A 14,371-nucleotide genomic window follows, 5' to 3' on the forward strand; every position below is an offset into this window, starting at 1 on the left:
TGTTTACCAGTGCCATACGCCCCTTGAGTAGTTAAAAAAGCTCTGGTCGATTTTTCATGGAGAAAAATTTAGTTCAAACAGATATTGAGTAATTGCTCCGATAATTCGATTGAACTCCACCCATTACTTCTTTTTATTAACTCCATCGTCTTATTTTCATGGAAAAGTAACCAGAGCTTTCTCATGGAGTCTCTCGTGAGCTTGCGGAACGAACGATCCTTTTTTGTTCTCTTCTGTTCCTGTGTACAACTTTTTTAAGATACTTCTGTTTTTTTTTTCTAATTCTTATCGTAATGCTCTTTTTTCAATGCCCTTCAACTCAGCTCTCGACCAAAGCTCGGTATCTCGAGAGGAGTGAAATGTTCTCTTTGCTCTGTGAATGACGGAAAAAAAAAATAACGGCGAAAAAGTTCTTGAAAACTCGCGTTACCAAATACTTCCGGTCTGATAATTTTTTACGTACTCGAAATAAAAAGCCGCGGTCGTTCGTTTTACATGCTCTGCTACGCGCGTAGAAAGTACTTGTCTGTTAACACGGAGAACAAAAATAAGAATTGATTGGATCTATTTATCAAAATTTTACCATAAAAATGTTAATTCAAATGAGTTAATAATCATTCAATACTAACGCCTGTCAATTCTGATCTAATTGTTTTTCTTCTTCATGAAACCGACAATTACGATCCTATTGCAATAACAAATATGAAAAAATCATCGTCTGGAATGTCCTCTGGCAATGAAAAATATGATAACATTGAATAATTATATTAAAATATTCGTAGTGAATGACAAACTTAGACAACATTTAATTCATCAATTCTTATCACACTTAGCTTCTATCTGAGATGCAATATATTCATGGCAGTAGTAATTCAGCAGTACTGCCAGCCACAGGACATTTTTTTCGAATAAAATTGAGAAATGAATGCTTTGTTTGAATGGTGATGCATGGTATGCACGAAATGCAGAAACAAATCGTAATAACGACAATCACCAGTTATCAAACGCGTTTATTTCATTTTTATTCAATTCTCGCAGTAAAAACATTAATTCTCTCGCTATTGGGCTTGTATCACCGTTCAAAGGAGCAATTTATTTCAGATGAGACAATGTTCCTCAATTCAACACGAATATTCAATAAGAAAAAGTAAATGAGCCGTTTGTTGCGTCTTATGTTCAATAGCTGTTGCTATCGATGAGCATTATCTCAAATAAAAATTAAATAACTGTAAAGAATTATTTCGTTTCGTTCGCATACGAACTGCACGGTGACAATGAATTAATAATAATTGAACGTCCAGACAAATGATATTGATGGGGAATATATGCTATATATGCTCGTCCAGGGCTCGCTGATATACATTGACTGTAGAAGAATTAATTAACCGTTTAATATTTTTTCTAATCATTATAATTAGATCAACACATATTAGCTCACGTGTTCCGCCCGAATTGTTTGAATCTATGTCCACTCCTGATCACTCTCTTACTTATGGACCAACCGGTTAAAACGAACATGACCTGCACCTCGAGCAGAGCAAGGCAGCACGGTTATAATCAATATATGGAGCTAATGCAAGAGTTCAATCGTCGATCTATTTTTTTTTTTTTCAAGTCAAGATGAATGAAAATAAAGACAGGACCATGACCTGTTTCCCATTTGCTAATAAACCCTCGGAGTTTATGAAGTAATAACCATAACAGTGTATTAATAAATTCAGAGAGCTTACTAGGACTAACAAGCCAGCTTTTAATATTTAGATAGAGCTAATATTTATTGTCGATATAATCAATCGCAGAGTTAATTAGGGCTCAGGGAATTCAGGTTGAGGATGGGTTTCGCTGTTGCTTAGGGAGATAAAACGAATCGACTAAAATCAAGAGTGAAAAATATTATTGACGGTTAAAAACGCATTGATAACGTGAAACGTCAAGAAATCTTGGCCGCGATCCAGGGGTTGTTCGGGTTGTACCAGGTGCCTGGTAAAAATGCACACCCGGGTTTTGGCTCGTCCGGGTTTTACATGGTCAGTCAATATACATATATATATCTAAAAGGGTGGTGAAATGCGAGGCGGGGAATATTTTTCACAATGAAATATGTCGAGATCGAATTCTTTGCCGCATATTTATTAAATTGAGAAAGAGGAGAATATTTTTTCCAATGATGAAAGACTTATCTGTTCAGCATTTCTTTTCAATAACACAAATATTTTCGTAACAGAGGGCCTCTGTTTGGGATTTTCTTTCAACGATATTGGAAAAAGTATTTTATTGCTTTTATTTCCCCATTTTCGGGCAGATAAACCGATAAAAATAATTGCGATGAGTGAGTGTGAATTCTATATACCGTCTTCAAGAGTTATTTATGATTTTTTAATTTCACTCTGTCCTTTCAATTCTCAACTTTTCTAAAATAATTCTTTGATTGTATTTTTCCGTCGCTCATTGCGACTTGAATATCACTCGAAAACGTATAACTCGAGTTAATGCATGAGAAAAGCCGAATATTTCAGGAATTAGTTACAGCAGATCAGAGTTGTAATTTTTTCATATTTACGAGCCTAATTGCCCTTTATCGTCGGTGTCTGTGAGAGCTTAAGATCTTGAGCGCTCTGTCTATATGTTCTGTCTGTCAGTGTTATGCGTATGCTCAAACGCTGCTGAAAATGAAAGTTAAGAAAAATATTGAAATTTTGATACTAAAAAAAAGAGCTAACCCTTGGCTTAATTTGTTACAATACTCTGTCTCTCGAACACCTATCGCCGCTGCGTCTTGGCATTTTCCAATAAAACTCCAAATCATCGATCGCCACCTCTAGAACATAAAGCCAATCTATTTTTCATGATAAACAAAGTAAGAAAACCGTTAATCATGTCCTTTGTATTTGATTCGACGTCTCCTTTCGTCTCGATGCAATAATCAATGAAAACTGCGTGCATCCTCACTTAAACTCGTTCCCTGGCTACATATCTCTTTATTTGATCAATTTTTTCACTAAAAAATTCCAAGTAGTTTAGATTTTAATCACAATAATAAAAACTGCACGAGTAGAAGGTAAATAGACGTAGTACCGAGAAAAAAAAAAGTTCTCAAAGTAATATCTAGTTACTCAGCTCTCCGATAATTTATGATGAGACATTATAATTCGGTGGGTCGACTAAAATACTAAAAAAAAGTGAATAATAATTTCATAAATGCCCGGTAATACTCGCTCTCGGATCGAATGATCATGGGTATAAATTCCAAGTATCATGACGAGTCAGCTTGGAAAATTTTCGAATTAATCTCAACTATATATATCCCTTTAATCGTGAACTCGGCATTAATCAATACGGCGAAAACCATTTTGAATAAATGGATTCATTAGTGAGTAACAGAGTTTTCAGCTGATTATCTTGACGCTTCGTTAATCAGCCTCAACTTTGCCTCAATTCAAATAATCTCTCCAACCCTCATCCACTCTAATCCCATCTACTTAGCAAAACCCCAAAAGTTAATCGTAATTATCGAATAATTCGGAGGATGTTAAATTTCATTACTCGGCATTCGGTGGACGTCTTTAATTATAAACTGTAAATTCACTGCTCGCTGTACATTCAGCCGCTGCTTTGTCGCTTAACAAATCTGACAGTATTATGTATTTATAAAACTCTTTCTGTCTGTCTATATTCTTCTCAACTTGTACATTATCACTGTTACTTCGATACATAGAAATTGTGTTGTGAGATATATTTATTCTGTAAATATACCTTCAAAGTCAGGGATCAATTTTGATGAAGTCATTTGCGAAGAGTTTTTTTCGTTCCAATAGATCAAAATGAAAATAGTTATTAAAACATTTCAGTTTCATCATTCCCTTCTTCAGAATCAATTGCGAAAGATTCTGCAGACCTGTGGCATACATCAGGCTCAAAATTAAGACTCCAACGTCATTAATTTCCAATGCAATTTCATCTTCAATTCAATTCTTCGCAAAAGGCTCATCGTGTCTATCCTCTCTTCTATTACTCTCACAAAGCTCCACTTATCTCGTAACTTCATCAGCAGCTGTATGCGATGTTCATGAAAAAAAAAATAATGGAAAAACAACCTGAAATTGAGGCAACTCTGGTAGCTTTGGTGCTGGATAATATACCATCCAAGAAGCTAATACTTCCTTTTATGGAGTAGAAAAATCGCCAAAGTAGTATCCATAATTTCTATTTACAGGCAATTTTTGCTAGTAGCATACCCGAGATAATAGAGCTCGTAGGCAGTAGATCCAAGTACAGCGGTGAATACAAACGGGAGCACGGAAAGAGGTATATTGACATTACGTATCCATTCTCTGTGTTCATGTAATATCATCCTCTGATACTTATCCAGGCTGATTACGAGCGTAATTAGCTAATTCATTATCGTTACTCAATTAATCGTCGATGGAAAAACTGAGTTGCGTGGTTTGTGTTATAAAAATGAATCGTTTTCCATCCAGTACTTCTGAAAATTTAATACAACTCCTAATTTACGTTTCACCTTCAAGATTTAAAGAGTTTTACTTCTGTCTGGAAACGGTGATAATTGAGTAATTAGTTGAACTATAAACTCCAACACCAATAGACAAACACTCAAACATTTGGGATTACCGATTGTTAACCCCTCGATGAGTGATTAGACAAGTTGTCGTAGCGGGATAAACAGTTGATCGAAGGAATGTACAATGGAGAAAGACAGAGAGATAGAGAGAGTGCAAAGGGAGGCAAGAGAATTGGAAATTAGGGAAGATTGATTAACAAAGCCACGAACAAATCGACGCTGTTTCCGGCTGTCTGAACTTCTTCCTTGAATCCATTCCACCTCCGCGTAATCGAAGCATCAAGCCTCGATTAATTTCCATCCAATGCCGTCCATCTCCTCCTCAATCTCCTGAAAACGAAGAACAATACGTTCTCCACGTTTTGCTCATTTTCGTGTGCACAAAAGTCTGTTTCAACGATCGTTAGGGTTGATCGTTTAAAATTAATATCGTTCCTTCTTTCCAAATATCGTGTGTTCTTTGTCGAAATACGACACGTGCTGTCGATTCAACTGCAAAATTATGGTGATAAGGGAAAATTAATTAATAATTCGATGGAAGCACGAAGCTAAACAGTAAAGGAACTGAACTCAGATAGAATGAATGGAATTGTTGATGAACAGTTTCGTTTGGTTTCAGGAACATTTCGATAAGGAAAATCCACATACGTTGGTATATTTTCTCTTTGAAACTACTCGCTTCTCGGGCAATCCATAATTAACAATGATTTTCTGCTTGAATCGAGCCATTTTAGTTAGGAAATAATGGGAATTTTGAATGAAATCTGTTCTGCCAATAACTTTGAATATTTCTTCCAAAGTTCCAGCTAGATTTCACCAACAAAAAGTATTGGCTCACGTGATTTAAAGAGTCTCGTGAGTACCCAACAATCGTTCCGTATAAAGCTGTCACATGCAGCTCAGTTGTTCCAGGAAAACGAGCAATATGTGTACAGATTTCCACAATCGATTGGCATTCGATGCGAATGTCTTTTCCAAGAGGTTCCATTCAAGAGGTTCCATTCAATATTATTGGAGATCCCTCATTACACGAGCCAAACGATTTTCATAATCAGTTCAGGAAACAAAAATGTTTGAATGGCGCTATTTCTCCATCTTTACTCGCAGTATATTTAATTGGACTTTGACAATATTTTTTATTGAAATTTCAAAAGGTAGAGATTAATCGATAAATCGAGTTTACAAAACGCTAAGGCGTTGCTAAGCGAAAGCATTCGTGGAGTTTTGTGAAGTAGAAAAAGGGTTGCTTCGTCCTTGATGTTAACCCCGAGCAAATTCACACACATATAACCAATGACACGATACAATAGAATTCAGGCGCACGATTTGCCACTTTAGTCTGCTACCTCAATCTGTAAACAAAAATCCTTGGACGTTTTTTTTTTCCATCTCACGACTATTTGCAATTCACCCTGCACACACCCATAAATTGTCCTTCACAAATTGTATGAGCTGCACGATAAAAAGATATTCCGTCAATTTTCAATCTCATATTTCGAATAACGTGAATGTTGAATGACAGAGGGAATATCTCATTTTCCATGCAGTCATTAATTTCCATTCGTTGATTTTTAGATTAAAAGAGATTGCAAGGAGACGCGATCTTGAGGACCCACAGATCAATTAAATAAATTCCAATTCTCAAAAAAAAAGTGATGCAGCAGTTTTTTTCTAATCCATTTGTGTGACTAACGCTGAAAATATCGCAATGCAGATAAAAGCGAAAATCTGAGCACCAGAAATAATTCTGTGGAATAAATGCGGATGTTTTAATCTCATAAAAATAATGATTCGCGAATATTGAGCGAGTGAATTTTAAGCGAGCCACCTCTACTCATTACGAGATTTATTTCAATGAAATCGATTATTATTACGTCTTCCTTGCGTTACACGAGGCTGGTCGCTTCGTGTAAATAATTTTATTCATTTTAATGATTGAGCCCCTGTTAATTGAGGGATCGTGAAATATTCAGACGTTTAATTTAGCCAGAAAGTATAAGAAACACTTATGGAGCTAGGTTTTCTCATGTTCTTAAGACAACGGCATTATTGTGGGTGTGTAGGCGGTGTTCGCCAGCTGGATCCCAGAAATCACGGAGCTCGCTGCGAATCGCTGCAAGTACGGTGGCAAGTACAAGGGCGAGCGTGGACGCAGGTACCCCATTAATGAGAAAAAAAAAACAAAATGACAAATGATAATTTCACGTGAGCGTGATTCCACCAAATTTTTCCAATCAACCTTCTAAGATATAGACCCAGACTAAATCATCCTTTTCTTTATTTATCAGATAAACCCTTTTATCCATTTATCCAAGCTTAAATAATTATTATTTTTATACTGAATATTTTTGAGATTAACGTAGAGTTTATAACGCGTAGATGAGAGGTCGAGAGATGTGAGCATGGATAGCAATGCGTGAAAGACAGCCCCTGTATATCGGGTTTAGTTCGTTGATTATTTGGAGATTAATATCTTAATTTTACAGAGGAAATTCAGAGTATTCCATGCCAAGCTAGATTAATCCATCCATTTGTTATTGTTTTATGATTTCCTTCAGTATCCGATTCTATCGATTGGCAATGGAGTTGAGGTTTTTTTCATTTTGCCTAGATATTTTTCCAATAAACAATTTAGTTGAAAAATCATTGAGAAATTGTTCCCAGATTTTTTACGAGTAATAAAATTTTAACGGATTCTATGTGGGTGATGAAAAAAAAATTGTATTGAAAATACGTAGATGGTATTAGACAGACTGTTAATGGCCCCCGAGAGAAAATTGACAGTTCTAGTATTTGTTGTAATACCCCACTGGGGGGACAGATGTAGACAACGGGAAATGTTAAATTTCACACAGTCCAATGTGTCACAGTTGGCCCGTTTAAATCGTGGAAATGCATCTCGCGTAATTAAAATGGATTCTTTTTTTTTCATTCACATCATCTTTTTTGTCCTCGGAATTGGTGTCACACGGCTGCTATCGGTGACACTCACTTCAGACCAAATTAATGAGAAAATTGGCGTGAAAGGAAAACCGAAAAATTGTGATTTTTTGATCTTAATTTCTTTTTCCCCATTTTTCATACCAAATTACCCACTTTTTAAATCTTTTCCTCATCTCTGCGCTGACTCACCGCTTTTTTCTTACAACTTTTCTCTCACCTCTTAGCAGAATTATATCTTATGGTAATTTATACACTTGTATGCCTCTAACTCTATTTATCTTTTATAATCCAAGTTTATATTTTCCTTCTGTTTTTTTTTCCTTTTCATTTTTGTGAATAATATAATAAATTTGATTAACAACGAGGGAATTCCAAATCCCGATGTTTAGAAAAGCAATTCCACTTTTTCAATTGAAACATTATACAGAGCACACTTTTCGCCTTTCTTTCACTTACCGTCGCCAGTAGTTGATTAAAAATTCCAATTTACCCCGGAAATTTTTCAGAATATCTAAATTGAATTTTATTAACCTCTAGCACTCTTCAATGTTTAAATGCCTCCACGAATCTACGAAAAGCGACGGAATTTGTTTCTCCTGCATTATTTCAGCTTCACTCTTCTCTTCTTCCGGTATTCAAACTCGTTAATTTCATTTTCCCCCGAGAAAAAGACTATGAATAAAAACTTCAATAAAATTCAGTTTCTTGGCGGCATGCGTTAGTGTTTTGAGACTAAATAGATTTTGATCTAAATAGATCAAAACCGAATGATGAAGCTAATTTCGTTGATTAAAAATGCCTCATTAAATTATTCCTAAATAAATACGCTAAAAGCCTCCGTCAGGTATTGATTACCCAAAATAAATCGAACAGTCGTCAATAATCTCGCTATTGAAAAAAATCGCCTTAATTATTATGACGTAGATTAGAATTATCTTGTTTAAGTTTTTAATCGATTTGTTTTTTTTATGAATTCAATTGAATAAATACAAAAGAGGGTGTACACGTAGTTGCGGCAGTAGAAAGGGGTGCAGGTGGTAGGCATTGATGAATCAGCTATTTTAGGGGCTACGTAGAGCAAATTATAATCGCACGAATTAACGTAAATAACAATAAAGATGCTGATTATTTTTATTACAAGAATAAGAAAGCGTGAAGGTTGAGAAATGTGAAGATAAAGAATTGAAAGATTCATGGAATAATTTACAATTACTGGAGAACATTTTAATTTACAATTGACGACGAAATTTTTCATCGATGAAGAAAAATCCAATGCGAATATTTGGATTAATCTCGATAATTTTCACATTTCACTGCAAACACGAGCTATTAAATAGTTAAATCTCTTGGCTGAGGCACTTCGGTAGCGTAGCTATAGTCACAACTATTAATTTCCTTAAGTTTCTTATCTAATATCATAAAGATAATGTGAGGATTTGATAGAAACTGATGAAAAACGCGTAGACGCACTCAGGCTTTGACATATTTTATCTCAAATAATTCATCATTCACAACATTTCAGTACACAAATTAAAAATCTAACCGAACACGTAATATATCGGACATTACCAACTCACATGATCAATATCGATGTACCACAGATTCGGGGGGAATACACTATTTCGTAGTATGACACTAGCCCATGTCCCAAGAAACAACATCAAGTGTTAAATTCCATAATCAAATATTTATATATATTATTCCAATAATATGTGTACTTGATTGATCACTTTTTTTTTATTTATGTTCTGTCATATCTGCGTGTCATTAACACTCATCTCTTCACCCAGTTGTTATCTCTCTTATTTTCTGTCCGTGATGATATTTTCTATTCATTTTTTTCCTGATAACATCTCTCGAGATGAAAATTCAGTGGTGAAAGAGTGAATTAAATTAAATCTGAGAGAGATAGCGGAATTTCGGGGCAGAATAATTCATTTTCTTCTAACTCCAGAAAAAATTCTGTTATCCTTCGAGTAATTGGCACTTCTCAAATAAAGACCAATACTCTATTATTCCCGTCCCCTGCAACCTGATTTTCAACTCATAAATGTTATAAATATTTTATTGACCACTTGTGCACCAAACGAATGAATCTCGTCGTATTTATTTGATCAAACCAAAACCCGTGAGAGCGAGTGACTCGTGATCAATTGAGACGAAAAAAAAAAAAAATTTTATCGACCCACCGCGTGTCAAATTCTTCAATCGATTTTTATCGAATGCCGACGCGAGTTTGAGGGTGAGCGTCAGGTGAGCGAGAGCGGACGTACCACTAAAACTCAAATCAATCAAAATAATTTCAGTGAATTAATAGAAAATTGGTAAGTCCACTCTGCGCATTAAAAAATTGAATAAAATTCCGGACAGCAGTGCGTGAGCGATGCGCACAACGACGAGACTCCAGAATAATTATTTATTTAAAAAAAATCTTACTCTACTCTCCCCCTCTTGTATTTTTACCACTCTCATTACTTTTTTCTGATATTTATCAATATAGAGGAATTTGCTAACCGCAGATAATGGAAGAAAATTTAGCAAGCGAGCGTAGAGAAGACAATTTTGTAATGTTCTGAAGTTTTTTATATAAATTATTATCTGTGGATAGGTAGAACGTGTCGGCACAGTAGTTTATTAATGCTAGGGGTATGTGTAGGCAATAGGTGTATGGGTAGGTAAAATCTAAAAAAAAATTCACATTGCAAAGTTCATTAAATTACATCCAAAATGAAATAATTAATTATCTATAATCGTGGTAACGGCGAGCATAGATTATACAGCACTGTTCATTCGTGTCTCTATGCTTCGTCTATATTTTCCCACCCCCTCACCCCAGGTAGTGAGATAAAGCACATTTATTTATAATATTTTTTTAAATCGTTGAGATATTGAACCTGTAACCACCCACCCTGTCTCTGTCAGACCTGTTATTGTAATACCCCATACGATTTTATCCACCTGTTGTTGAATATATTTAAAAAAATTCAGACGAAAAGATAAAAATCAATTGGCGGCGCTCGACCGCGACTCGACGGACTTCATCGATGACTGACTGATTGACAATGAAAAGAGATTTTTTTCAAATCAACGAACAAATCACCCTGATGAAATGTATATATTGATGCGAGTGTTGTGTTCTGTTCTATCACGTGGTGTAGGCCATATTCGCCAGTTGTATCCCCGAGATAATTGACCTGATCGGGACGCGAAACAAGTACGGCGGCACTTTGAAGAACGAGCGAGGTCGCAGGTGAGACACAATTAAAAAAAAAAACAAAGAAAAAAAAATAGCTTCCCACAAGATAAAACGAATTGAAATTAAAATTTCTTTCGAGTGTTAACACTTATCCTGTTGAAATATCCTAATGTTTCGTTAATCCCTGATTCACCTGTAGTAAAAGTCCTCAGTGGAAGGAGAAAATTATTAAAAATTATAAATCGCCTTTTTTCGTCGTCAGTTAAAAAGTGTTAAAACGTTATTTCACTAGAAATTTAATTTAGAAACAAAACTCATTGTAAAATTTAATAATTTTCTCCTGCCAATCCTCATTGTGAGATAATGTTGCTCCCACTTATTTCTGTGTTCAGCTCCACGAATATCACAAGTGCCTTTAAATATAAAATGTTAGTGAGTGAGGAGTGGTAGAGTTGGAGAAAGTACACTAAAAATTTCCAAGTGCACATCAATTTTTCTTCGTTGCCATCCCTCACCAGAAAGTTGGGACAGTTTAGTTTGAGGTTTTGGCATCAGTCCCATTCCACATCCCCAATGACCTCTCATCCTCCGCTTTATCTCATCCCGTGAGTTTGAAAAGCTCACTATCCTTGTCCCAGTCTATTCACAGTTGGTCCTGAAATAATTCATGTACTTGTCCCAAAACCTCATCACCACCCAGAACTACGACATCCTCAGCAACTGGTGTTAGCTTGTTTGTTCACACTGACCGCACTTGGGACAAATACGGCTTTACTACTGAACGATCATGTCCTAATCGTTACAATCAACTTGTTTTTCATAAATTTCTTTTTAAAGTTATTGAATAAAGTTAAAGAGTCTTCGACTTGTTTCTCTGGGTTGAGCCTCGAGCTCAGCGAATCCAACTCATTAAATTTAATTCTGCGGGTCATTAGAGCTTGATTCATTTTGCTGTGAGAAAGTTTGAGGGAACTTCACTTTGAAGCATCGAGAAATGGAATTCACTAATGAAGTGATAAAACGGGTCACATTTCTGTTTATTAAGTCTTCCTCAGTGTCGAGACGCTTCTTTTGAAGGAACATTGAATAAAAAAAATATATCATATTCTATCATCAAATGAATAGTTATTTTAAAAATCCATGGCGAGATCTTTTTGTTCAGAATCGGAGTGAGAGAAAAAGAGAAATTATGGAACTTAACCGAGAAACAGAGATTCGAGCATTCATTCTCCGGTGTTTTTTTTCTACTTATTTCTCTTCTATTTTCTTTTTTTCGCTCGTTCGGAGAGAAATGTAGGGATTCGTTTGCTCCCGTCCACAACCGCGAAATGTGGAACGGGTAATTGTTCGTTTCCTTTTCTTTCTCGCAGAAAAATCCTCAAATTTTCTTAATTCCCGTTTTATTAAATTTTATATGACGCATTATAATTCCGTTTACAATTTCAAATTAAATACTTAACATTTCGGCATAAAATCAGAATCACCTCTTTTCTGTTTTGTGATAACAAGTAGTGGAGTTGAGTGTTTGGTCAGACCGCCCTCTGGGCATTATCGAATGGACGGTGAAGTGAAAAAAAAGTTGTTCAACTCTGAATATAAAACTATTAAGCCGTATTTACACCCAGTTTTAAAAAAAAAACAGTTGAAAGGGTCATTTTTATACTCCAGCATGCCACCTCTGCATTCCCCCAGCATTAAATGCACTATCTGTATTTCTCTGACTACAGAAAAAAATATTGAGGTACTTTCCCACTGTTGTTATAAGAGTTCAGTGTTAATACATTCCTTGATGTTTTAGTCAGCATTGATATTAATCGTTTTTGCGAGTCCGTATTAACTTTATCAACAAAATTGTATTAATAAAACAATGATAAAAACATTGTTGATGAAAAAGTGTGGTAGGTTCAGCGATATTGTCCTGTAATCGTTTGTAGTTCAGGTCGTGTGAGGGTCGATGTGAAATTTAGGACATGGAGCTCGTCATAAAATTCGCCAATTATCGTTTCTCAAGCAAATCCAACGGAAATCAATGATTGATCACCATTAAATAAATCACGGGTTATGCACATTTTTGTGAACACTGAAACACGGATCACAGTTTAATAATTATCACAAATTAATGGCATCTCATCACGAAGTATTTTTATTTCTGGTTACTATCAATCACACACAAATGGAGTAATTTCAGTTTTGTACAGTTCATTTTTTTTTATTTTTGCCAAAACAAAGGGTGCAACAACTCGCGTCGGGATTCGTCCCTCGCTTTCCGGGATATTAAATGCTGTACATTTTGTGAAAAACAAATCACATTCCATGACACGTATTGAATGTATTCTATAGTGGAGTTTCAAAACGTACCAGAGTCAATCGATTTTCCATATTCCATTGAATGAACAAAAAATTTTTGATATTTTCCCCTGAGGGGTTTATTGATTGTCAATATCTCGAGATCGACAGATTGAATTTCAAAAATTTTCCTGTAAATATCATTTCATTGTCTTTATTTGAGATTTAGAACGCCAGAAAATTTTTAAAACTTCATCATTTGGTCATGAGAAATTGAAGATTTTGGAATATCTATCCAGCTCTCCAGTTACGTTTTGTCACGTCCACTGCCTTCAGTTGCCCCAACCATAATTCTTATTCTCCACACAGATGTCACGATATTAATCACCCAACCCTCGAGAACACAAACTGCAAAACTAAACACAAACACGAAAAACCTCACAATCTCAGCAGATAAAATTGTCCACAAATATACAAACTGTACACGAAACAGAGGACCACAATATGCACCATCGATTTCCCGTGAAAAGTTTGTCCCGTTGTTCCAAATGAATTCACTAGTTCTCACCCTGTTACTTTATCCAGGCCAGTGTCTCCTGACTTTTATTTCATGGAATTTTCCATTCACAAAAACCATGAATTAAACAGATACAGGACACGGTGCACTCCATAAAACAACGAATTCTAGAAGATAATTTTGGAGTTCCTTTGGTTTTTCATGTCACGTTCGTAATGTTTGGCGAAGTGACAAGCTAACAGAGTAGCCTACTGAATTCATAATGACAAACTTCTCTTTTTCCTTTTTTCGTCCTTTTCGATACACATTTACCCGGACCCGGACCATACCCATATAATTATTTCCATTACCTCACATCTCCTATTGAATTACTTTTATTATTCCCTGCTGAGCCTATGGACACCCCTCACCCAGAAATTCCAATAGAAAAAATTCCGAGAGATTCTACTATTTGAAAGCAGAAAATTCCATTTTCATTTATTTTAATGTATTTAATTCTTAAATTCGTAAAGATAATGGGGTGCCAATAGGTACAGCTAATATTGTGCAATAAACGCAGCACGGAATGGCTACACAGTCTGATGGCATTTTTTCACCTGCTATGTTCCTTGTATTCCATATTTTTATTATTTCTGAAAATCCCAATCCCACAAGAACAAAAATAAATACAAACTCTCGATGAATATTTAAACACGCACAGAGAAAGACACACATACGTAGATACTAGTCTTACATTATAGCTGATCATTTGATGCTTGAAAACAATTTTTGCAATTGAATACGATAACACAATTTTTAAGTGCCTGCACTTGCAACGAATGAACGGCGTTTAATGAATTGATATAAATCC

General features: G+C 35.4%; 1 protein-coding gene across 17 annotated transcripts in view; it reads left to right on the top strand.

Moving 5' to 3' along the window:
* Positions 1 to 14,371, top strand: part of slo (calcium-activated potassium channel slo) — a 75,523-nt gene that overhangs the window by 34,215 nt on the left and 26,937 nt on the right. For 16 of the 17 annotated variants that reach the window (XM_011313139.1, XM_011313268.1, XM_011313165.1 and 13 more), the window contains one exon: positions 10,681 to 10,772. The exons of the other annotated variant lie outside the window; for it this stretch is intronic. In XM_011313139.1, coding sequence (XP_011311441.1) covers positions 10,681 to 10,772 — 92 coding nt within the window. The remainder of the gene's footprint in view (positions 1 to 10,680; positions 10,773 to 14,371) is intronic. 17 annotated transcript variants of the gene reach the window in all.

The sequence above is a fragment of the Fopius arisanus genome, unplaced genomic scaffold (assembly GCF_000806365.1).
Source record: "Fopius arisanus strain USDA-PBARC FA_bdor unplaced genomic scaffold, ASM80636v1 scaffold00004, whole genome shotgun sequence".
NCBI classification, from domain to species: Eukaryota; Metazoa; Arthropoda; class Insecta; order Hymenoptera; family Braconidae; genus Fopius; species Fopius arisanus.